This window comes from Numida meleagris, chromosome 8 (genome assembly GCF_002078875.1).
Source record: "Numida meleagris isolate 19003 breed g44 Domestic line chromosome 8, NumMel1.0, whole genome shotgun sequence".
NCBI lineage: Eukaryota > Metazoa > Chordata > Aves > Galliformes > Numididae > Numida > Numida meleagris.
The window spans coordinates 11668037-11694575 of record NC_034416.1 but is presented as its reverse complement, the minus strand read 5'-3'; the positions used below and the strand labels follow the sequence as shown (position 1 = coordinate 11694575).

General features: G+C 39.6%; 1 protein-coding gene across 19 annotated transcripts in view; it reads left to right on the top strand.

Moving 5' to 3' along the window:
• The window catches only part of C8H8orf48 (chromosome 8 C8orf48 homolog), a 92169-nt gene that overhangs the window by 8336 nt on the left and 57294 nt on the right, over window positions 1–26539 (top strand). For 15 of the 19 annotated variants that reach the window (XR_002441513.1, XR_002441511.1, XR_002441506.1 and 12 more), the window contains exons 4-7: window positions 3704–3936; window positions 6104–6256; window positions 8101–8191; window positions 18990–19069. Coding sequence is in view for 2 of the 19 variants with exons in the window: in XM_021405959.1 (XP_021261634.1) it covers window positions 3704–3936; window positions 6104–6256; window positions 8101–8191; window positions 18990–19048 (536 nt within the window). In the remaining 17 variants the exon portion in view is untranslated. Of the gene's footprint in view, window positions 1–3703; window positions 3937–6103; window positions 6257–8100; window positions 8192–18989; window positions 19070–22642; window positions 24170–26539 lie in introns of those variants that run through there. The other 4 variants (XR_002441515.1, XR_002441514.1, XM_021405959.1 and 1 more) reach the window with 3 other exon arrangements.

Sequence of the window (26539 nt, the reverse complement as noted above, 5' to 3'; positions counted from 1 at the left end):
TGTCTTTGAGTAGATCTAGTTTGTATGTGCTTTGTGAACAAATTTCCACATGTCCAAGCATTTCAATTGCTCAGCAAATAATAGTTTACTAAAAGCATCTGTTAAAGTAGTAGTAGTAGTCTATAAAAACTGCGAAAGCTCTGGCTATCCTGTTTGTATGTAGCAGGTACCATTAGGAGCAGGTACCCATTAGTCTTTGCTGGCTCGTTCTTATTCCTGAATTTGTTGGCACCTCATCTTCCTGCTTGGTAATGTGCACAAGCTGTGGGACTCCTGCAGGCTTAGGCCATGCGGTTCCAGAGTTCTATCTTTTCCTCCACCAATCTACTAGAAAGCTTTGCTATTCTGTAGTGAAATAGCATTAATACAGGCTAAATGGGGAAATTCCAACCAGCAACATCCGTGTGGAAACGAGGAAGAGTGAGTTTCTCCTGAAGAATATGAATTGTGAGATTCTTTCTGTTGTCTCTTCTAACAGTTGTTTAGTGGAATCTGAGGATATCCTGCACTGTGCTGAAGAACTTCACTGGCTTTGAATTCGTATTTCTGTTAAATAGCTTGATTTATTAGACAGCTTTTTATCAGAGTTGTGCTACCTGAACAAATCTTTTGAAAATTGTTTGCTGATTGGGCCATCAGTGTGTTAATCTGAATTGCTGCAGTCAATTGTATGAATGCAATTTAGATAATTATGAAAGTGTTACCTTAAAATATGGAGTCAATCTTTCTGAGGAATAATCAGTTACTGCCTTTCACAGCTGTCTCTCCTTTACCTGTTCTACAGTTTTTCTTCCTAAATTAGAAGATGGCAGGCATTTTGTTACTATTATGCTCTTTTTTCTAATTAATCAAAATTAGACATCAAAGGTAAAGGAAACCCAGGGAAACAGTAGATTTCCTTTTTTTGTCATTACTTCTATAGATTTAAAAACTCACACTTAAAAATGTAGTTGCATACAGAAAGTAAAATCCATGTAGGTCACTTAGTTATAAGGCACACACCAGGTTTTATAATGCAGATGTGGAGATTATTGTATTTCCAGTGGTGAGATACTGCCTGCTGCTTTTATCAGAGCAGCTTGCTGGTTCTGTTTGTGCTTTACTTTCTAAACAGCCTGTGCTTTGTTACCCTGTGTCTGTGTGATACATGGTTCTCATTTGATGTCTGTTCTGGTGTCTGGTTTTGTTCTTCTTGTCACTTGTCCCTTCCTTATTCTCCAAGGAAGAGGGTATGGAATGCACAACTTGGGGCAATGGAGCATCAGCAAAGCATGCTTCTGGAACAATAATTGGCACTGGCAGGTATTCTCTGTAGACAGGCATACAATGACATTTAAATCTGCCACCACGAATGGAGACTGAGCATTCAAGCATGTCTAGTCCGAAGATGGAAAAGAGAGAATATGTGAAAGACAAGAAATGGAACTGAAAACCAACGTAGTTTCAACGTAGATCCTGTTGTATAAATCTCACTTCCTTCAGCGGAAGGACAGGCAAACTTCTTCTATCTAGAGGAAAATCTGAAAGTCTAAGTAGTTATTATGCAGTTAAAATACACTTCTTTTTTCTTTTTCTCCCTGAATTTCACCGTGTGCTGGTTCTTCTTATCACCTTTGGATCTTATTTCTTTAAAATTCTAGTCCTACATCTTAGAACACTTCTATTCTTTTGGGGCTTATTTACTGATAAAGTTTAAAACTTTCTGTTCTCTGCGCTCATGTCTCTTCTCATGTCTGTAGGTGTCTATGAATAAATGGGTGGATGCCTGGCAGCACACAATTAACGTGTGCATTATTAGAAACCAGTTCTTCATCCCAATGTGCTTCTATATGTCAGAAGAAACTTTAGTGAATGAATTAGTCTGGTATTAAATTGTCACAAACTATTCAGCAGGCCCCATGTATTTTACTTGTGCATTAAAGTTCTCAACTTAGTATTTTTAATTGATTTGTTCTTTTTTACCGTAGCATTAAATTTTTAATTTTTTTATTCAATCCATGTGCGACAAAGATGAATACGTGTCTATTCAATTAGTGTAGTTAAACCAAATACTGGTGCATGTCTTATGGTTTTGCAAGGAAAATGTTCTGATGATGTTTACTTGTGCAAGCTTTCATGATCCTACCCAAGGAAAAAAAATTCTTAAATTGCATTTTACAGTGCTGGTAATTCTTATTCATCCATCTCTGAAGTATCACTATGTCTTCAGTGAATATTCGATACACCAGCTTGTAAGGAGGAATAAATTGCTATAGGATGATTGATTTTTGAACTGTGACCGTTGCACTTAAATCACACATTTTCCATGTCCATAAGGCAAAGCTTACCCATTTCCACTTTGCTTAGCCTTAACTGGGGATCCACTTAATCTTCATAAGGATTGACTGCGTTCCTGAAGACATGCCTGGTTTCCTTATGAAATTCCACTGCAATGGCTTGCCTGCTTCAGGTGACATTAATCACAGCGTATTTAGGAAGTGTTTTATGTTTATATTGTTCAGTGTTGTAAAGATCTGCTTTATGGTTATGCCAGGGTACTCTGTAGGAGTTCAGTGACAATGCACTGGTTGTCACAGAAGCACCCTGAAATATGCAGTGCTTGTCCAGAAAAAGTAAAATTGAATTTAAGGGAAACTGCTGACAATGAGTGAAACATACAGTAAGGAAGGATTGTGTAAGTGATACACTCTATTTGAGTACTGAAGTTGAAACAAACTTATCACACGTGTAGTCATTATTGTCTGCCTTCTTTTTGGCTGTCAGAGTGCAGCTCTGAAAAGGGAGTACTGCATTAGCTATATGCAGAGGCATCCTCCAGGCTCCTAGCAATACTTACTGTATTGTTTGGTTTCCTCGCTTCTCGTTTCATTGGGCTTCAGGAGTTGCATAAAAAAAACAAATTAGTGTTATAAAGGTAAGGAAATAGAATCCCCTATTTAAATAGATGAAAACAATGTTATCTCTTAAGACCACGTAGTACAGCCCAGCATCGTTATATGCTTAAGCTCATGAAATAATGAAATTGCAACATAAAAAAGCTTACTCATGTTGGTTGTATTGATTGGTTCTGTTTAAATAAGTGGAAAATCACCCTCAAAGCACTGTGTGAAGTTTTAAATCAATCCTTAGATGCCCATCTGAAATGTAATCTCTGTTTATGTCTATTATTACACGTGACTGGCAAGGGAGGAGATGAAAGAGTGAAAGATCTTGTTTAAACAAGGTCATATAAAAGTTTCTTAAAGGATCCTTGAAACCTTAGAGGAAAATATTTTTTGAAGTAATTACATTTCTGCCCCCCCCCCAAAAAAAAAAAAAAAAAAAAAAAAACAGAAGACCCCACATAACTATAGATTGTTTGAAATGTTTTCCAGAGTTACTGCAATAGCCTCTGCTTTGATACTCAAGAAGTAGTACTAGATTTACTAATGAACTTGTGCAGTATCATTAAATGGTATAATTCTTCTGGATTCTTATCCCCTCTTCTCTTTGGAGACTATTCAAAGAGGCATCTGTTATGCAAGTGCCTGCAGTTGTTATCCAGATTCTGATTTAAATTGTGTATTACTGTTATTACAGTCATTGCTTCCAGGCTTGACATTGGGTTTGTTTTTTATTAAATAGATAATATGAGGCTGCACAGATAGAAGACCAGTAATTCTCTTCCCCTGCTGCAGTAATTGACACTTTGTTTTGTTGACAGAAATTACGGAGTTATCAGAGGAAGAACTGAATGCTCTCCAGTCTTTTTGCATCATTAAGATAAGGAGGATGCTGCGGGAGCTGATCTCTAAGCAGGCAAGTGGTGGCAAGTCAAGAAAGCAGCAGCATGGATTCACATCAAAGGCATCAGAGGCAAGTGACTTGAACTGCTTTGTTCCCGATGGGCTCATGAACAGAATCCGTCTGAAGAACTTCCGGGAGACCGTTAAGCAGGTACTGCGTGCGATGGTAGCAGTGATGGTGATTTATGTTACTGGCTGAGACTGGGACTATCAGTTGCTGCAGTGCACAGTATGCCCCAGAAGCCTTGTTTTCTGGTTACATTTGGACCTGTTATTTATAGAAGTATTCCGTTATTGCTAGGTTATGTAGTCTTGCTAACTCTAGTATTAGAAGTATTTCAAAAGGCACAAGCCACCCCCTGCCCCCAGCTTTCTTCCTGTTAGACATTAGCAGTACTGAAGATTAAAGCATGTCCAACAGAATTTTGATTTCCTCAGTTCCTTTATTAAGAATCTTCTGTATCATCTTTACACGATTGGATGTGCTTTTCTTTTTCACCAGCCCAGTGTATTTCCCCCTCTGTCAGATAGGCATTCTGACACAACTCTTCAACTCTGCTTTGGTCCAGAGGGTTGAGGCTGGTAGTGTCTTGGCCAGTGATCCTTGCATTCTCACTTTGTGCTTGTAGATGGGTTTGAATATGTAGCAGTCATCACCTACAGATGTCTTTACTCATAAATCTGGGTGCTGGCAATTGCCTGTGCTTTGCTTGAAATTAGTACGGAATGTCTGCATCTGCCAAAGTGTTTCTGATTTAAAAAAAAAAAAAGCTTAGAATAGCAATTACAGTCACTTATTTTACTTTCACTCTATTACATGTGCTGGTTTTAATCTATTTCCATATAGCATAGAAAAAGTGACTGACATATTCCTCTGTTAGCAAGGTGAACAGGATAGAATACTTTTAAGTCAGTTCTGGCATAATGATTCTTTGAGGCTACCTGCAGAAATCTCAACCAATATAAATACACAACCTACATTCTTTTATTCTGTTAGCACTAACCAGCCCACCATTCTGTAGAATTCTTACTGCCTTTTCATTTGTATTACAGTGTAGTAATACATTTTCTAAGAAAAGTAAATGTAACTGCTATGTCTACTTACTTCATTGTTTACCACCACATAATAACATTTTTTGCAATGAAGAAATCAAGAGTAAGAATACAGAGGCTTAAGACATGACTTCTTAGGACTGATTTTACTGCTCTTGTGGTAATGTATTAGGCCTATATAACAAGATGGAATCTCTGTAAGTAAAATCAGATAAAAATTATTGATAATTCATAAACGTATTAGATTTGTGTAATGTTATTAAATATGCTCAAGGTTTCATGAAGAATAAACTAACAAATTAAATTAGTACCATTTATCTTATAAAGAAAACTGCTAATAGAATTTTGTTTGTATTCTGCTTTAGAGCTGCATGTAGATGTTTGAGCCAATTGCTTCAGAATTTATTTTCCTCTTTGAATTTGTAAAGCTAATCATAACCTCTACGGCTTAAACATAAGGCCTTAAGTACATTATCGACATAGGTACTCAACAACAGCCTTGTTACAGACAGGCTGCTGTATATGGTGAAATTATTGCTGATTAACAATTACTGTTACTGAGTTGTGATGATCAAGTTTTTGTACTCTCTTAGCTTGCTGGAAACATGAGATAAAACACATTCATTAAACTTAATTGGGCCTTTGAGGATTAATATTAGCTGTTGTGGAAGACTGGGTATCATGCACAGTCTAGCTCTCTGGAACACTAGTTACTCATCAAGCAGGAGTAACTAATGGCTGATGGTTCTTCTCATGTATTTGATGCTAACAAAGTATGTAGAGATTACACAGGTAAAATTTGACATTTATAATGAGCATCCACCCATGTCTTATACTACTTAAAATGTTTTGTTGGCTGGTGTAACTGCTCACAGATGTGTTAATTTTTTTAACTATTATAGTTATGGTAAAAGAAATTAGCACTGTGTACACAGCCCCAAGTATCAGGGAAACTTTACCTGTTACAGGAAGAACTGGTGTACGCTACAGTTCTGTGGTTCTGAGATACAGATAATTTTAAATGTTATCAGTGCTGGAGAGGGCACTACATGAGGAAAAGCAAATATATTTAGTGTGAAGACATTCAGACAGGCTTATCAAGATGACACAGTGACAAAGACTATGAAATTATTTACAGCTGCCTATAAAAGAACATACTCATCTTTAGATGCTGTCTATATCTATATTTTTATTGATTATTTTTAATGGAGTAGCCATCTTGCTGGGACAGACACTGCTCATTGCATCGAAGTCTCATCCTTCAGGTGACAGAAGCTCAAGTGCACAAATCTTCACTGTGCCCTGACTGTAAGAAGAAGAAGGCAGAGCTAGCCAAAATGGCCTTTCTCAGACAGAAGAAGATACTAATGGAAAGAGCTCTACTCCAAGAAAAATTGGAAGAACAAATTTACTCCAGAGTAAGCAAGCGTATCACCATTTTTTTTTAGTAACACTTTATACTTTAACTAAAGAATTCTTAAGCCAGATCTTGCCCTAATTTATAGTAATGCAATCAAATTGCTCTGAATGCAGTACAATTTGAAATGGAACTTGGCTCCATGTTGTTATGGAGCCATGAGGCTAGCATGCTGATCTAGTAATTTAAGCTAGCTTGATTTATATAAGCTGAAGGTCTTTCTCATGATGTCCCAGAACTGTTTTGGGTACATTTTGATTACTTCCCCACAGTTTTTCTGATGGACTGTCCAAAACAAAATGGCAAATAACAAAGTGATGTAGGAGATAGCTCTTCCCATTCTAGTCTTTCTCCAAATCCTTTGTCTTAAGAGTTACAGAATAAGATACTGCGATGTGTTACGGAGGCTGAGGCAGCTTGCTGCTCGGAGTCTGTTTCTAGGGCTTTTTCTTAACCATGACAGGGATGTGTGGTTTTTTTTGTTGCTTGAATACGATCACACTGGGAAGGTGACTTCTGGAAGAGAATTTAACTTTTTGTAAAGATAGCAGGTTGTTACTGGTTATACAGTTTGAATGCCAAAGTTTTCCTGTTACAATATTCATAGAAACACAGGTATGCTTGCTTTGTGTGTTCCGAAGTGTTGCTCTAAGTTGCAGCGATACCAGCTGTAGAGCTTTTACTTTTGTATGTGCCTGTGCACATTGTCTTTCACCTTTCTGGTGGTATATGTTCTTGTTTTTTCCTCAAAATTGACTTAAAATGTTGCTGGGTGATAGTTGCTTCTTCCCAACTGAATATGGCAGAGGAAAGTAAGGCCTAATGAAAAAAATTTGGGGACTTAGAGAGGAGAAGGAGAAAAAGTAGCTTTGCAGCAAGTCTTCTGTCATCTCTTCAGAAATCCTTTGTGTAACATGTCACTGCCGCATACCTTCAGGAGTTCTGTGTTTCTGCACATACTATGGTAGAGTTTGGAAATGACTGATCTCTACCATTCTCTGCAGATATGGTGAAATTCCTTCTTTAAAGGATTGTCTTCTGTCTTTGTCTGCTGACATAGATTCGTGCTTTACAGTTAGAAAATCCTTCTGGAATAGATTATGTATAATGTTAACTGGAAGTTATGGAATTCCCTGTCTGTTCTGTGGCTATTCTTCAGGATAATCCTTCTCAAGGAAGAGTTCTACCAGTTCTTGATACGGAGTGAGGCTGAAAGCAAGCTGTTTCTGAGCAATGGATAGAAATGGCTCTCTGAAGCCCCAAGACTTTTCTTTCTGTGTTTGTGAGCAGATGGGGAAATAGTGGACTATACCACACATCCCATTTTTTCCTAATAATGCTGGTTTCCTGATTTTTTTTTGGCATCCATTTTATCTGTAGTTGAAATCTGAGAACTTCAGTCTCTTGTCAGGCTTCATTTTTCTCATTTTTCTCCTTGCTTCTCTGAAAAGGGCAGCAGATTTTTTTCCTTCACATCCCTGGGGAAGAAACCATTGGGCAGCAGCCAGTGTGGTGTATGAGCTGCACAGCACTATTGAGCTCTTTGTCATCTATGTTGGCAGCCGTCCACAGAAGGTAGAATGATGTGTGGTCTCTAGTGACCAGCATAGCTTTCTGCTTGCATGCTGTATGGGACAGATCACTGGCCACACTGTTCAACAAAGTTTTTAAACAAGATGCTTTAAAAATCCAGCAAAATTGTGATGATGGGTACAGCCTACCTAGTTGCTCCTAGTTGCTCTTGAGGGACTGGATATAGCTACAAGTGCAGACCTGCGATGCAAATACATGACAAATGGCTGGAATCTGAAACCAAATAATTTTTATATTCCCTTTTTATTTCAGGATGTGCTCACGCTTATAGGAGAAACACTCAGAAGCTTTCCTAAACTTTCAGAGGATCCCAGGAACGTATGGCAAAAACTGAAAGACAAAGGTCAGAAAACTTAAAGCCTGAAAGTAGTAAACAAAACTCAAGGACATAAAGGACTTGAAAAGTCTTCTGTGGGCATCCACGTACTGAATGCCAGCTATTGTGGATGTAACTTGTTTTGTCAGTGATGAATTGGGTGGTGGTTTAATATTCTTGCATGTGGAACCAGATATACCCAGTGTACTGAAGTCTGGGTTATGCTTAAACTTTACACTTCCTCAAATGCAAATATTGCATTGTAATCCAGCTAGGTTGGCTTTTCAAATTATGAAAGCCAGCTTTTTCTGTTACTAGTCTGACAAGTGACGAGTTGTTTTTGTTGTATTTTTTTGTGGATTGCTTGTGGGATATCAGAACAGCTTCCATCCTAAAGAAAAATGATTCTGTTTTCTGGAGCAGGGAGGTGTAATTACTGGGTTTCAGCTCAATCTTTGCCCACTGTCTCATGTTAAATTGGAAGTGAGAGTCCCAGGTGAAGGAGAAAAAGCAGGTTGCAAAGTAACTGTAGAAAGAAGTAAAATGAAATTGGGTATTTATAGTACTGAAATAATGAGACTATAACAGAAATTAATCTGCAACACTGAGGATGCCAACAGGACAAATGATAATAAATTAATCATAGAACCTGTCTGGGTTAGGTGTCTAGGAGGAGAAAATATAGGTTTAAAATGGCATAAGATGTCAAATAATATTTTTGGCAGGTTTCTTTAATATACTTTGGAATTTGTTGTAATTTTACATGGTTTTCAAGACGGCAAAGACTATATTTCAAAGAATGTATCTGGATGAAGGTTTAGTATTCAGTACACATCCAAATAAAATGGCTGGGGAGCTCAATGGGTTAGACAACAAAATCATTATCTTCACTGTAGCCTAAAAAGATACTTGCTGCTCTTTGGGCTTGAGTGCACCTCAGCTTTCTGATTATTGCTGACAGCAGGAGCTCATTGCATTGCTCATGCGGCGACCTTGTGGCCATTGGACTTGCATGAGTCACAGTTACTGACACTCATCAGTCTCCAGCTTCCTGATTTCTATGCGTTTAGATCTCTTGAAGGCTGTGGAAATCTCAAATCTCCTTATCTATGAACTGAGTGCATAAAGGATATCACTGCTTAATGGTTCAATTTCCTATTAAGAAAGATAGGATAACATTTCGCTTCTAAAAAAAACTATTTTGTTTTGTATTGTTGCAGTTGATTTTGTATTTTATATCCTTCTAATTATTTTCTTAAATATGCTTATATTGTTTTTAAGAGTGCTGTTCAGCCTCTTGTTTTCGTTTCCCACAAACCAGTGAAGAGCCTGAAAAGAAATGCTGAGATGTAGCTAGATAGACCCACCTATGTTAGCAGATAGGTTTTTAAGCACCAAAAGGAAGCTAACTTGAATGAATTGATCCTGAGCAGGTCGAACCCCAAGTGAACATATAATGCAACCCCAAATTCTTCGAAGCTAGTTGTCCTCATTGCTGCCTTTGTGGTTTGTCTGGTTTCTTGTAAGCCAGTGGGTTTTGTAGTCCATTAATTCCCTGGAAGTTGGCTTTAATTTTCAAATTGTCACTGCAGGTTACGTAGCTACATACATAATGAGCAAGTGCCATCTTGGTTTTTTGCGTTACTCTCTGACCCTTAGAAATGTTTGAATTCCTTCAATCTCCTACCTTCTAACCTTTTACACCTCTTCTTTCTATGTACACCATCTCTGCTCCTTATTTAGCTTTGGACTACACTCCTTGTTTCTCTTGAGCCTTTTGAAATCTCTGGTGATCTGCGTAGGCAAAAGACATGCAGTATTCCACAGTAATCTGTGTAGATTCTCATGAGGGCTGTTGCATGTATAGAACTGGTAATCAGGAATAATTCTTTGAAAATGTGTTTGTTTTTGTTGTTGCCAATGAATACATCTTTCAGCCCTTACAAAAAGAATTTTGAGACTCATAAAGATGGACTGATTATTTCTATAGGAAAAAAAAGACGTTTTGGTGTTTTGCTTTCAGTCTATAGATCTATTTATGGGAATACTGAAATATTTCTGTCCAACTCTTTTTGTCAAAGCTTTATGTAAATACATTGTTACATGAGTTTTACATTAGTTATTTTGGCTAGGTGTCTGACAATATTTGTGTCCAAAATAGCACTCACATTCCCACCTCACAGAAGCTGTACAGTTCTGTTTTCATAAATGTTACAAAGGCAACTCGATTAGCTCCTCTGGAAAAGTCAAAATCTATATTGTTTGTCTTTTGCTTGCCTTTTCCTGCTGCTCACTGCAGTTATTTCCTTTGACTCAGACATCTGAATACTTGTCTAGTGTTTTCCTGTAGCAGCTACTAAGGACATACAATGGAATGAATGATCTGGATATCTCAATTTATTTCATAATCCTGTAGTGTTTGAGAGTAGTGATCCAAAAAGTCTGACATGAAGGCCAATTGGAAACAGCAACAAAAAAGTAAATTGTCTCTGCTCATAGGAGCTTCCCCTCTTGCACCATCCTCAGCAGTAGATTTTTGTTTTGATCCAAAACAACACTGTAAAACTATGTTCAAGAAATGCTTATTAATATATAAAATATCCCTTGTTGGTACTTCCTGGGCATAAAAGGAGTAATGTTGGTGCAAGGGTGATTCATGTGTTAAGCAGCTGTAGTACCGTAAGAAATTAATCTGCCTGCTGCTAGAAGTTCTTCTGGAGCTTTCGCTTTCTAGCTTTCATGGTACACATAGTTGTGTTATGTAATCTAAGAAATGATGTAGAATATATTACTTTTCTGAACTTGGACTTGGAAGGGTTTTTCATATATGCATTGCTTTATGTTATATATATGCTGATAACTGATTTCATATTATCCTTTATTATTGCGTGTTTGGATAAAATTGTGTTCCTCAAATTACTATTGAAATCAGTTTTTTCTGGACTTTGGCAGCATAATTTCCACTTTAACTCTGCCCGCGTTCCTCTGTAGGAAAACTGAAGCTGACATCCAAGCTCAGTCATTCTGTGGTCTTGCTCCCAACCATCTGTTGGGTCATAGGACTTGATACTAGTTTCTCCCCAAGGATGAACTGCCATCTCACTCGCAATAGTTTACTAGCACTCACTGAATAGAAATGAAGTTTTATTGTAATTAACTTGCCTGGATATGGATTTCCAGGTACCTGTGTGTCTTAGTCACCTGCCAGGTTAAACCACAGTGCTATGAAACGCGTAGCCACTGAATGCTGGAAGCTGGGAGGTCATCATGTCCCTTCTTGGGCAGGGCTACGTGGGGCAGGTGAGACCTGGTCCCAGTGCTCCAGTAATCCTTACATTGATCGTGCATCTTTGAAGCTGTACTAGAAAATGAAAAGCTTCAGGCTTCCTAGCGGCCACTGCCTTTTCACAAATCCATCTCAGTCATCATTCTGTTGCATGACAAGAATTTCTTGTTTTTAAGCACAACCAGTATGATCAGGTTCCAAGAAGAGGATCTGAAACCCTTTTGTTCATACTGGGAACTTGGAAAAAAAAAACTTTAATCTGGAGCCATTGAGGGCAAGTTTTTACCGTTGGAAGGGATCATGGCTCACTCTGATACTGGTAGGTGACACAGTACCCAGATTCTTCTTCAGGAAAAATCTGAACTATCACTTTCTGCGCAGTTACTTGACATCATATATGTAGGTATCAGGAAGAGTGCTTCCAGCTATGTATATTTAAAGCATTTTGAAATATACATGTGTTCTCCAAATTGTGATTTTATTACTATTCAGTATGATTTTCAGAAAGTGACTTTTTATTGTCTTCACTCAATAAAAACGAATGTCACTATGAAATGTGCAAATTGTAACTGGCATTTAGAACACCAACTCTGTTGCATGCAATGTTTAGAAAAAAATATATAAATTAGTGAGTATATTTAAATCCTACAGACACTAAGTTAGCATTGTTTTTATGCAACAAGCTAACTTTTCCGTTCTGGCATGCAACTGATTCTGGAGATCTTTGCCTGCACCAGCAGCAATGTGATCTGTGTGGGGAGAGGCTGGGAAACGAGGGGGAGCGTCTCCTTCTGTCAGTGAGGTACTAGCTCCTCTGTCATTTGAAGGGTCTATAGAATTGGTCAGAATACCTTTTTTAAAAAAAAAAAAAAACACCACCACCACAAACCATTATCCAGCTTCTGGGCATGGATATCCTTTGCTCATTTATTCATTTGTTTATTTTGTAATAAAATAGTACTGTTTGTTCTCACATAGACTAGTGTGTATGATCCATAAATACGTTGTAAAATATATCTGTAGCATGTAACAGATCCCTTTAGAATATTCTGTGAAAATTCATATCTTTAGTTGATAGCACTTTAAGAACATTTACATCCTTCATCTTGACATTTTTAAATAGAACATTTTTTTGCCTACAGAAGTTTACAGCATCATCACAGTATTATAGCTTGTTTAAAAATACATACAGCGTCAATGGCAATTGCAAGCAAGCTGTATACTTGAGCACGGTTTTTGTTTGTAATTGTACGTGTTTTGTACTTGTTAAAACAATTACATTTATTAGTATTACATCCATCACTTCATTAGAAAAAATTACTTATATGCTACTCACAATAGGGCTGTCATTTTTCTGATACGTATTACAGGCTATGAAAATAGAAACACACCATCGTATAGTTGATTTAAAAATAATTACAAGCCCAATTAAAAAAAATCACGTTAGGCTTGCTCTTGATAAGATAGATTCCACTAACATTGGATGTCCTTAATCCACTTGTGGTTGGAATGCCACTAGCACCTCTCAGCACTGAATGATCAATGAAAGAAAACAGTGACTGACCGCTTGCGAGCCAGCTCAGGGCTTGAGCCTGCATGCTTTCTGCATGCATCTGTTGCTGAAGACAGAGTTCTTCAGTTATAAGCATCAGGGGCCAGGCTGCTGCTTGCTGAATATCTGTGAATCTGATTTACTTAAGGTTACAACTGGATTTCAAAGTCTTCAGGTGGATGATCAGATGAGTGCGAGACAACGCAGCTCCATTGATTTGTATCAGCTGTGTTGCTAGCATTAACCAAAATCTGACCTTTAGCCTTCCATGGGCCAATGGATTTTTGAGTAGACAGGAGTAACAGAGTTCAACTTACTGTATTAGTAATACAATAGAGATTAAAAATACACGATTGTGTTGGTTTTACTTTGCACAAATGAGACTGAATATATAAATATATATATAATAAAGCTGTAGGAAATCTCCAAACTACTAACAACTCTTAGAAATGAGATAAAACAAGGATAGATTTGCTTGGAAATTTCATAGTTGCCATTCTTTTTATTATTTCTAGGTAATGCAACAATATTTTGTTGGATCCTTTTTTCTTTCTTTCTATGAAGCGAGTCCAGGTGTGCTTTGAAAAATGCTCTTTTCGTGGTCTTTCTGATATTCCTCTTGTGCTTTCTGCAGTTTTTTGTCTCTCAGTTTCCACTTGTGAAAACAGTAGGTTACTAGGGATGTCATTATCAAAGAGAAAATAATAATCAGCACTACTATCAGTGCAATAGTGGATGAGAGGGACCCCTCTAGCTGCTTATTTTCAGTGTCTCTTGTTGTGTTTAATTTAGCAAAGTTCTCATATTCTGTTGAGGCCAAGAGTGTGGGTACAGGAACTTCTTTGAACTTGGGCCTCATTGGGATTCAGTAGCTTTTCTCACTCAGTCAAAATTTCTGAAGAAGCAAGAATTACGGTTCCCTTGTCAGCCGTGACATTCGTAAGACAGTTTTCTCCACAGATTCTCCAGGCATAGATGAGGCTCAGAAGTTTTGTTTGTTTTGGAAGCCAGCTAGTGTGGGAATAACAGTAAGTGTCACAAAGCTTACAGCACAGGTCATCTATATCCGGAGTTCTAACATCAGAAACCTTTGTGCACTGCTCTCTTCTTTATTGAGAGGTGAAGGGAAGCGGCTTGCTTGACTGCCAGTTTATGATCCTTTGTTTTTTTTTGATCAGATAATTGAAGCAAATCAAATCAGTTTTCCAGAAACATTGTGGTGGCAGAGCTTATCCTCAGGCTTAAAAAAAAAAAAAAAACCAACAACCCACAAGCTCTGCAACAAGTGTAGTTTATATCTTGCACATTTGTTCAGTGAGAAGTTTTTTCTTTCCCCAAATATTCCTAAGAGAGTGTGAAATCAAAGGCAGATTTTTTTGCTGAGGGCCAGGCTTGGTTTTGCTAACATCATAGGCATTAACAAAATCAGCTACAAAACAGCTCTGATGTTAATGAACAGTTTTTTTTATTTTTCACTCTTCTTTGATATTTGCTCTCAGACTTAGCTTGTCCAGAGAGGATTTTGGTTTGGGGACTTTGTCCTTGGTGTACTGGAGTTTAGGAGATGTCCTCACTGACTGCAAATCTGGAATCTAGAAAAATGGCCTAGGTAAAAAATGACATAGGATTACTAAAGAGTTAAGCTCCCCTACAGGCACTGAGTTAATAATTCTGATGCAATTTCAATTACATTTAAGTTGGTTGGCTTTGATACATGCTGTATGTTACAAATCCTGAAATCTGTACTAATCTGAGCATTTCTGAAGTTAAAAGAGCTGGTACAAGGAGGAGTTTGCATTGTCTGCCCTCTGCCCCTTGTAGTTCTCATCCTAAAGTTAAACCCAATGGGAAAGAAGGCTGGCCCATTCTTACTGGCTTCTGCTTCCGCTCAGGACAGTAGGATTTGGCCGAAGTTATTTTAATTTGAGGAGCTGTAAGCACTTTCAGAGCTATTTATTTCAAATAACAGATTGTTCTAAACCCCCTCCACCCCACTCCCAAATGCTTGGAGGCCAAAATTAGGTTTCAAAGATCTTGCAGCATAACTGTTTGTTCGGAGATGCTCTGTTTGATAGGATGCAATTGTAATTCATCCTCTTTATAAAAAAAAATCTGGGGCTCATCCCACTCAGGCTAGCAGAGAACTGAGGGTCTCTTTTACTAATTAGCAGTGTTTTCAGCAGCGCATTCTTGTTAGTAATAAAGACTGTTTACTATAAATTAGTATTCTGTTGATGTTAAAAGATGTAAATGAGCAGTTCTTGCCAGTTTGGAACAATATGTTCACATAGTCAAAAATAAATGCTGATTTTAAAGAAGGTTTAACAGCCAGATTTCACTGTTGTTTAGGACAAAAAATACGTGTTTGTAAAGCTGATTGAAAGTTTTTCATTTAAGAAAACAAGTGCAACAGACCATAACTTTAATGAATGTCTACATGTTGTATTACTGGCAAGAGGTATATGAGGAGATTATGAGCAATAGAATATTTTAGTGCGACCTTGTTACGTATTCAGCAGCTTTCGCAGGTAGTCCAAAGAAATAGCAAGAAAATGATTTAAGAAACTGAGTAAATGCCCTTGTGTTTTATGAAGTAGCTGTGTCCACCACCCACATGGAAGTCCAGGAGGGTGGAATGTCTCAGTGCTAATGAAAATCAGATGTTGTCGTACTTGCCTGAACGTGTATTTCATCTCATCTGTATCCACAGCTATCAGATTCCTACGGGGAAGAAGTAAAGTCATTAGGCATCAGGTACTACACAGTACTGTTCCAGAGATGTGACTGGATGTGACCTGTAATTCCATTTCACTATCAGTTTAGATACACATTTTCAAAAACAAAACAAAAATGCTTTTAAAATCAAAGTTTGCCAAGTATTACTTGGGATTAATCTGTGTTTGGGGAGAAGGAGACTATTTCTATAGACAAATCCCTGTTCTTCAAAACAGATTGACTGAGGGTTCAGTTTGTGGTTCTTCTGTACACTATGGGTGACTGTGACCAAACCAGTCAGTATCTGCCAGTAATGTAGAATCATTAAGGTTGGAAAAGACCTCTAAGATCGTCTAGTCCAACTGTCAACCCATTCCCACTAACCATGTCCCTTGGTGCCACATCTACATGTTTCTTCTGGGAACGGTGACTCCATCACCTCCCTGGGCAGCCTGTTCAGTGCCTCACCAGTTCTGAGAAGAAATTTTTCTTAATATCCAGCCTGAACCTCCCCTGGTGCAGTTTGAGGTCATTATCTCTTGTTCTATCACTAGTTACCTGGGAAAATAAGCTGACCCTCCCCCCAGCCTCTTTTCAGGGAGTTGTAGAGAGCAGTAAGGTCTCCCCTGAGCCTCCTCTTCTCCAGACTAAACAATCCCAGTTCCCTTAGCCACTCCTCATAACATTGTGCTCCAGACCCTTCACAGGTTCATTGCCTTTGTCTGGGCATGATCCGGGGCCTCAGTGATTTTCTTGTAGTGGGGGGCCCAGTACCAAACACAGTACTTGAGATGTGGCCTCACCAGAGCTGAGTACAAGGATACAATCACCCCCCTGCTCCTGCTGGCTGCACTATTTCTGATTCAAGCCAGAATGCCATTGGCTTTCTTGGCCACTTGGGTGTGCTTCTGGCTCCTGTTCAGCTGGCTGTCAATGAATGCCCCAGATCCTTCTCCATGCGGTTTGCCAGCCACTCTGCCCCACCTGGTCGTAGAAGGAGAGGAGGCTGGTCAAGCAGGACCTGCCTTTCATGAATCCATCCTGGCTAGACCTGATCCCCTGGATCACACATGCTGTGTGATCTCATTCAAGATACCTGCTCCATGACCTTCCCCCATACTGAGGTCAGGCTGGCAGACCTGTAGTTCTTCTTTCCAGTGATTTATGTAGACAGGCATCACATTGGCCCAGTTTTCTGGGGCCTCCCCAGTTGACTAGGACTGCTGATAAATGATGGAAAGTGTCTTGGCAACCACTTGTTCCAGCTACCTGAGTGCCCTCGAGTGGATCCCATCTGGCCCTGTGGACTTGTGACAGTCCAGGCAGAGTAGCAGGTTGCTGTTTCCTCTTGAGTTATGAGGGGTTTATTTTGTTCCCCATACCTGTCTTCTAGCTCAGAGGGTGATGTTATGGCAGTGGTAACTCTACTTTTTCATTTGTCTTGCTTTAAACCTCTTGGGGGCAAAGATTGCTTCACCTTGTTCACATTTTTCTTCCATTGAGGGCTCTAGTGTCTTTCAGAGCCTCGCACTCTGCAGTAATGTTGTGCAGTAAGCAGAAAAAACAGAGGGATGGAAAAACTGAGCTTTCTAATCCATTGTTGTACTTTGTCATGCATGCAAGAGCCACGAAGAGGTGGGAAGTAGGATTTCTTTGAAGCCAGTGCACTGCCCAAACTGCTTTGAGCTCACTAGCTATTGCGATATTGTCGTCTGTTTTGAACGATGATTGAACGACATGATAGTTTGTATGCCTGGTATAACTTCTTCAAAATCTTGCAGATGCAAGAGGAGTCTTAATTTTCAGTTGTACTGGCTGAAGGCCTCCTCTCTCTGCTCATCGGATTGGAAAATAAACAGTCTTATAATAGTAAGGGCTGGGGAACTGCGAAAATTGGGGCACGGTGAGGCTGGAGAAATGGGCAGAGGGGAAATGCAAAGACATGATCCTGGAGAGGAATAACCGCATGCACAAGTGTGCACTGATGGCCACCCAGCTAGGAAGCAGTTTTGCAGAGAAGGACTTGGGGTTCTGGTGGACACCTAGCTAAACGTGAGGCAGCCGCACGCTCAGTGGCGCCCTGAGATGCATTGTAAAGAGCATCTCTAGCAAGTTGAGGGGATGGTGATTCACTTCCACACAGCACTGGAGAGACCACAATAGCAGCGGTGGTAAATGTCATAGCATAGCTCACGTTACAATGTCCTAATGAGATTTTGGTTTCTGAAAAAGAGTTGAACCTCTAGTATTATGCTTAAGTTTAGAGAGGACTGTTCACATTATCCATAATCGTTGTATTAAGTACACGTGCACAGAATGTATGTTTCAGGTTTCTGTCTGCTGAAGACTCATTGTCTGTATGTTCTCTTGAGGAAACTTTTCATTAAAAAATACCCAAAACATTCTTCAATATCTATGCTCTAATTTAATTCAAACAGAGAATAAATTGTTCTTACATTGTTGGGCTGTTTGCATGTGTGAGTCATAAGTCTACAGTGTGTTTTGTCTGAGAATTATAAATATGCAAACTAGTATCTCAGGAATTCCCATTAACATTTAATAACGTATATTAGAATGGTTCAGGTATTTACAAAAGAAAAAAAGAAAAGTGATTTTTGGCCTGGAGCAAACAGTGAACTGGATTTGTTCGAACAAACTTTTAATGCTTTTAATGAAAGAGTATTAAAATATCTGTTAGCTGAATACATAGCATGTGTCCTTACCCGGACACGGGCCTTGCTACCGTGGCTCATATTTTCATGTCTTTATGTTTTAGCAAGCTAATATGTGAAGTAAAGGAAAAGTTGGTATAAGCTCAGAAGGACAAAATCTGCTCCTTGTTTTGTAACGTCCTCAGGACAGCCATTGTCATTCGTTTGGTTTTCCAAGTTTGATTTCTGAAAGTTGCATGCAACTTCTGGGAGAGAAACAAAGGGTATTAGTGACAAATTAATCTGAATATTATTTTGGTTATTGGCATCTATCAAATGCTGAATTATGAAAAGAAGTAAGAAAGTTTTTTTATTTCATTCAGACTCCTTGCCATTTTATGTGGGCAAAATTTACCTCTGTGTTTGATAGTGATTTGGTAATGGATAATGTTGTCATTAATGTTATTATTAAAAAGAATAGCGAGAACTTATACTGAATCCTTAAAAGCACACAAAATCAAAATGCTCGGTTGGAGGCCAGACTTGTACTTTCATGGAGTTTCAGTTGCCAGTGTTTTTTTTCCCGTTAGGACAACTCTGTTTTCTGATTCTTTGTTTTAGCTGAAGGATCGACCGCGTTCTGTGAACATCTGAAATCTTCAGCTTCATTGAAAGGATGAGGGCCGGACATTTTAAGTGAGGTACTGCTGTTTTAATAGGAATCTGATTGTTTACCTTTAGGTTAACTCAGATTTCTTTCCTGTGACTTTCTGGTTTTATTCATTGAGGAAGAAAGGTTGATAAGGACATGTAAACGAGGAGTAAGTGAGGAAATTTTATGATATTGTGCTCAAATGAACACAAAAGCATCTTTTCAAAGATCCCTGACCTGAAACTATAAAACTACTCCTTGTGAACTAATATCAAAAATCTCTTTGATTCCAGGAGGAGGTGGAGAATCTTTGGTTTCTGTCTTGTGTGTCTCTTTCATGTACTCAAGCATACATAGCATTTTCAAATCAAATGCTGAATTCCTTCTAGCATTTATATCATCTTCAATAAGTATTGGCTTTTTAATGTAGTTTCAGTCTTGCTTTCTTTCTGCCTTTAACTTGTAAATTCTTCTGCTGCCTTTCAAATTGTATCTTCTGTTTTTATTGCATTACTGAAGATTGTGCCTCCTCTCTCCATATTTGCATCTTTTTGATGTGAAAACATTTGTATGAAATGTATCCGTCATGTACTAAACCTGATATGTAAATGATTCTTTTCTCCTCCTTCAGAGCTAGTGTAGCAGGGCATCTACTAATACACTTGTGCACAAAATTGCAGATGAAAGCTGGAGTGGGAGTGAGAACAAACGAAAGCGGAGATGAGGGAGGAAGGAATGGGAGAAGAGTGGAAGGGAGGAAGGACTTTGGAAAGTGAGATGTAGCAATAAGTTGCTACTTGTTTTTCACTGCATCATTTACCTTTGTATAAGAGCTAAGGGGCAGATCTAATAGATATTTTAAATACGTGCATAAGACCACCGTAGCCATTTGACACTTCTTACACGGTCTAATTGGACAAGAGGAATAGCTTTAAAGTAAAAGAGGGGAAATTTAGGTAAGATGTTAGGAAGAAGCTTATTCAGAAGGTGATGAGGCGCTGGCACAGGCTGCCTAGAGAGCTGTGCATGCCCCATGCCTGGAGGAGTCCAAAGCCAGGCTGGGTGGGGCCCTGGGCAGCCCGATGTGGTGGGTGGCAACCCTGCCCGTGGCAGGGAGTTGGAACCAGGTGATCTTTAAGGTCCCCTCCAACCTAAGCCATTCTTATGATTCTTTGATTTTTGAAATGCTTGTACATACTAGTACAGATCTGCCTTTATCTTTGGATGCTTAAAATACATTTGGAAATCTTGAGGTTTCAAGTCTGATCAGCTTTCAGCAGAGAGCCAGCTAGGTTTCGTAATTCCCAGTAGGTTCTGTGTACTTTGAGGGTATGGGCTTAAATAATAAACATTGGGTTGCTGCAGCACAGCAGCATACTTCAGGTGTGTTTGCAGCGTATCACTGGATTCGTAAGTGTTAAACACCATAGATTTATTGGAGAGATCCTAAAATGAAAAAACCTGTTTTTTTTAGTTTGTCTTCCTTGTAAATCTAAAAACAAAAATCCAAAATTGATCTATATTAGATTTTTACACGGAATCATTCCTCAGAAACTTAATTTGCATGATACCATTTCTGTTCTGTGCAGTGATATAACAGGCAACTTAAATGCAAATTTAAACATGTCAGTTAGTCTTTTACTTAAGGGTATAAAGTTCTGTCCCAGTCTCTTAGAATGCTTTACCCAGTTTTTATCCTAGTGAGCAAGAAAACTCTGCTTTTAACAGTTGTTCAGCCTGCTCTGTCTTCATGATACTTTGGAATACAATGTAAGTTTTCTTGACCATCTGATGGCTTTGTTTTGAAGTTTCCTCTTCACTGATGGAAGAGGCGGGAAAGACTGCAAGTTTTGGAAGCACTTATGTTATCTCATTCCAGCATTGATCAGATCTGTAAATCAGCAGAAGGTTTAATCTTGTTCCTGTAAAAGTAATGATGTCCATTGGGATTCTGATTCTCCTTAAAGCTGCAAAAGACTTCGGTGATTTTGAGGGACAGACTGTGTATGACAGAAACAACTTCAGTGCAGATCCTGATGCCATCTTACCTCTGCACCGAGAGATGCTGAGCAGAACTGCCTCTGCTGATTCAGATGGAAGCTGCAAGGCTGCAAGCTCTGCTTAGGATGTTTGCTTTTTAGTTATTCCAGAATAACTGACGTGGGCAGGTGTCTATGCTTAATGTGGACTGTAAATGTAACATACTATTTTCTTGGGCATTTAGTTTTTAAGAACCCATATGGAACTACTTCTGCTTTTTTTTTTTTTTAAGGTTTTAATTAAGTAATTGCTGAAGAGTAGGGCAATTGAAGCAACAGCCTTGTGAGACTTAAACTCTCTCTGAAATTGATACTTATCCCCCTGGTTTGATTAGTGACTTCTCATGACAGTGTAACACACTCATTTAATATAACTGTGATTTGATAAATGCCTGCAGCTTTTCAGGTGTGATTACAGCCTTCTAGTAACTACATGTTTTTGCAAATGCTGCTTTTTGTGTTTGCAAAATTCAAATCCTTGTGGAAGCTGCTGATGCCTGTTGCCATTAAGAAACTGCAACTAAATCATGCTGTAGACTGAATGCTTGACAAATTCCCTTCTCAGATCAGCGCTAGCAGAATGTACCTGCTTCATCTATATAGTGGTGTAAAGAAAGTTTATCATCCTGATCGATGAAATCTTAGTACAACGTTTTTAGGGTAGCTTTGAAACTGTGCATTAAAAGCTCCCAATTGGCATGCTGACTGAGGCTTATGAATGCTACAATAAAACATGTTAGGAAGAGACATACATAGCCTCTTAGCCCTTTCGAGTGTTCGTATCTGGGTAAGGGGTTGGAGTGCATTTTTTTTTTTGTTTTGAATTTGAAAACCAGTGCTGTACCATAGTGCTGTTCTCTAAACAGTTGAGTAGGTCTGTTCCTTTGTGATTGATGTTCATTTATAAATAGTTTTTAAAATGCAGTGAAACCTACATTGAGATTTCTTTTCTCAGAACAGCACACAATATTCCTCTTCTCTGAGGATGGATTTTCCAGATAAGCCACCCTCTGGTTTTCCTTATAAAGGAGCAATCTTCTATTGCCGGCTGTAAAATGTATCCTATTAAAAAAAAAAATTCTTTTCTTTCCCTTTGAGATTTATTTTTGTGGTTACTTTCTTTCTAATTTAGTTGGTATTCATTTCTTTGGCACAACATTCTTCGCTGTTCTTCCCAAACACCTTTCAAAATTAGGAGCAATTACAGCCTGTGACTTAGAGAGGCAGCCTGTAAATTCTTCTATTAGTCTGTGTTTTAAATGTTATTCTGTGAAAACACAAATCCTGAAGTACAAACAATTCCATAGTCTACACTGATACTTCAACTTGGTGATTTTTCCATTTGTCTGTTTCTAGGATCAGTTTGTTCTTACGCTCTGTTTTACGTTTTTTTGAGTCAGAGCTAATACGTACCAGCCCAGGTCCAAGTAGATGGTTTAATTGTCCCTTTGAATCACAGGATAAGTGAAAACTTGAAAGCAGTTTAGAGCTGAATTCAAGTGAACAAAATCCTAAGAAGCTTTGTAAAATAGGATCTGAAGACAATCAGTAGCCTTTTCATTACAGTCTCATTTTCTTTGCAGGTGAAGGAAGATCCTGATTCTGGGCTAATTGGTTGTGAAAAGAAGATGAACAAATGAGATCTGTTTATTGTTTATCCCCCTCTTGCCTCCTTTTTTAATCTTTCTTCTCATTTTTTCTCCTTCCCTACTGCTGGTAAGGAATGCAATTACCGATGGGACACTTTACAGCCTTTCTGTAAAATCTGCCAAGATTGAAACTCCCACAGGGATAGCATTTTTTTAAACGTACCGAAGAGCAAGAGATTGTTTGAATGTTCAAATGTACATCCAACTCATTTAAAAAGAAAACTCCTTCTCCTTCCAGCCAGTGTGCCTGTTCTTGATGGATAGCTCCAGTCTAGGACTACGGCATATTCAGTACTCTGGGGATTTTATCTTTAAAATTGTGCAAGAGAAACACGACGTTAAAGGGTGGGAGGAAGCAGAGGGGGATAGAGGGGGAGTGATGAATGTCATTTGTGATGCAGCTACTTCATACGTTTCTGGAATAAGATCACATTTATTTCCCTACGACATGGACTGGGACAGTCTCGAATTTGAGAGTTCTAGGTAAGCAGTGGGCACCCGTCTTCTCTGCTGCCCTCTTCTCCCTTTTCCCAGAATTAAAGCGCAGGTACTCTGTCTGCTGGGTGAAAAGAGCCAGCGTGTGGTCAGCTGGTTCCTGCACTGAACCCAAAGTAGCAGGCAGTGGTGGAAAAGGGAATGAAGACTTCCTTTAGGTACTTGGTGCTTATTAGTGTGGATTGACTTTTGTTTTAGCTTGAAATCACACCCCAAACTGGGGGCAAGTTATCGGCAATGCATTTGAGATAACGCATTGGAGACAGCGAGTGCACTGCTATAGCTGTGAGTGGGAGGAGATGCAGGGTACTGAGGGGGAAAGGAGTGGGCGCATTTTGTAGTGAGCAAATGGCTGGGGCTCCCCGGGTTATAGGTGAACAAAGAGGCTGGGGGTCCTGAGCTGTGCTCCTGCAGCCCTGGATGCTGTGCTGCACAGTGCCGTGCTGTGCCAGCTCCGCATGCCGGTACCGCGGTGCCGTGCTATGCCAACCCTTCACGCTTGGGTACCAGCCCTGTGCACCGGGTACCGCACCGTGCCAGCCCCACGTGCCAAGCACCGCACCGTGCTGCCCGGTGGGAGGCTGCGGAGGGCTGAGCGGGATGCAGCTGCTCTCCAAGGCACCTGCCTGCCCAGCCAGGCAAGCAGCACGTCTGCAGCGGGCAGTTTCATTGCTCGGGCTTTTTTTTGCTGCTTTGTTTTGCACCCTGTAATGGGGAAATCAGCTTTATTGGGAAAACAGCTCTCTAGGTGGATTCCCTCTGAAAGAGGCTCACGCCTTCTGCGTAATGGGGAAGGAAAGGAGGCTTTTGACTTGGTTCATTTAAAAAAAAAAGATTGCAACCGCTGCCCCCCTCCTCCCTCCTCTTTCTAACGAGACTCCTGTTCCGCACAAAGGATTCATCATAGCCATGCAGCACTCACCTTCTCCGGCCACATCTTCCTCAGCCTGCCGGGCTACTTTCAGAGGGGGAGCGTGAGCAGCAGCTGGAAGCTGGAGCCTGTCCGTGGAGCTTCCCGAGCCCCTGCTGCCTGGGTGCTCTCGTGCCCCTTGCTCCTTACAGCAGAGCAGCTGAACAGGCGCCGTACTTGCGCTGCAGCTGCGGGGAGGGTGGAACCACTCTACACACCCTCAGCAGCGCTTGCTGAGCGCAGCCAAATTTTTCAACTTTATTTAGGGGGAAGAATAGATCACATGGGGAGCTTCACCAAACGGGGAGGAGCGTGTTAGTGCAGAATCAGGTCACTAACATAAAAACCCAGGAGTTAGTCACAGGCACAGAGATTAACGGTGCTAGCATAATCCAGCCATAAAAAGCAGGCTGAGACAAAGGCAAGAGATGCTTATGGGAATTAAGTGCTTCTGTTTGCCTACCTTATCTGTGTCATTAAACAGGGTAATCTTTTGCTCCTTTTATCAGGTGAGTTTTCCTAATTGAGTAAGAAATAGAACGGAATGTATAAGAAATGTTTTTGGCTTCCAAGTAATTTTGAGCATGGTGCCCTTGCGGTCAGTCTGGCTTTTTTTAATATCTCAAATGCTTGGTTTGTCTCTGTTCCGCCGTGTTGTATCAGTTAGGTCCCAGACAGATGCTACAGACCCATTTCAAAACACGTGCATGCCCACATAAAACAGCCTGGGTTGGATAATGGTCTCTGACTCCAAGCTTTATTTTTTTTTTATCTCTTGCTCAGACAAAGGTGAGAAGGCTGCTGGCTGATCCCATGTTGTCCCACTGGCTGAGAATTAAGTTTCTATGGCACCTTTTTCTGATTTGGCATTCCTGGGGAGATGGTAAAGAACCCATCAGGAGCATATGTAAAGCAGAAGGCGTCCCTGTGTGCCAAGGACGGCAGCAGGATTCCTACTACTTTTAATATCTGTGTTTATTTAATCATCAGTGATGCATTCAGAAAGCCTCTGATGTATTTAGGTTATTTAGAGACCAAAACTCAAATGCAAATTCTTAAATATGGTTACCAAAATACACATCTATCTTGTGAAGAAGTGGGCCTGACTTCGATAGGTGCTAAGCAACTGTTCAGCATTTCCGTCTGCTTTTACGTCACATCCCACCTCCTGCCACCTTCCTCCTGTCCGCATTTGTAACAAGAAATTAACTTGGAAAAGTGGGCTGTCTTCTTCTTTGCTTACAGAATCGTCCTGCCCCAAAGAGCCCAAATGCATGACTCCAGACAAAGGGGAAATCAGGAATGCAGCGGATTGCCGCTACACAGGGAAAAGGCTCCATTTGTCTGGTTTGTATAAAGCTGCAGGACAGCTTGTACGCTGTGTGCCCCGGCATTACTCAGTCATCTAACAGTTGCACCTGTCTGCAGAGTAATTGCGCTTCCTTCAGCCTGCAGACAAATCAGCCAGCTTTGGCAGTTAAAGGCTGAAGCAAAATGTTGATTCCTGGCAACTTGCTAATGACAGGCTCAAGTTAGTTTGTAGGGGCCTCTGTGCTGGGAGTCATGTTAATCAAGGTACCAAACCAAGAAGAACAACCTTCCTGTCAGTATAAATCACAACACGTAGCTCTAAATTCTCTGCAGGTATATATGTAGGGTATGGCTTAGACTTCTTACTCTCATTTCCCCAAGCCTTGGGTGTAAAGGGGCAGCCTGTGCCTGTTGCAGGCTGCCTGCTGGCTGCGCTCTCCTGAAGGAATGGGGGTGTATAGCTGCTCAGAGCAGAAGAGAGGAGAACAGCAATTGGTTCCTTTATAGGGCAAATCAGCCAAGTGTAGAAAAAGCTCTTTGCATCTTTACTACAACACAGATGTACTGAAAACACAGCTTGAAAGCGTCCCTGTGCTTTAAATTTTTTTTTTAAAAAAGGTGTATTTCTGAGCTAGCCTTGCAGGGAACCTGTTGGTTTTTTACCTGGATGTTGACCTCTATGTGTATCTTTCATTCCAGGTGGACAAATATCTGATTTTCAACAGAGGTGTATGGGTTGGTAGAGATATTTTCTGTAGTTTTTTTTTTAATAATTTCTGTATTTTGCTAGATAGCAATGAAAAATAACAAGCTTAGCAAGTCTTGTTAGCCCGCATTTATATTTCCTTCCCCAAGTTATTTTTTCCTTACTGACAAGCTTTTTTGTCTTATACATTTCAGAAAGCTTCCTTTTGTATTTCTTTTTATCCATGGCTTTTAAAAGAAGTTTCTTATGTCAGCTGGAAAAGCTGTGTATGTGTGTATATGTACAGAGATGTATGTGTATATATATGTATACATGTGCAAAGTCCAGGCAATACAATTTTCTACCAGTTTGTATTAGTTCAAAGGCAGGCTTTTTTCATCCCTTTCTAGTTATATTTAACTTTCCCTGA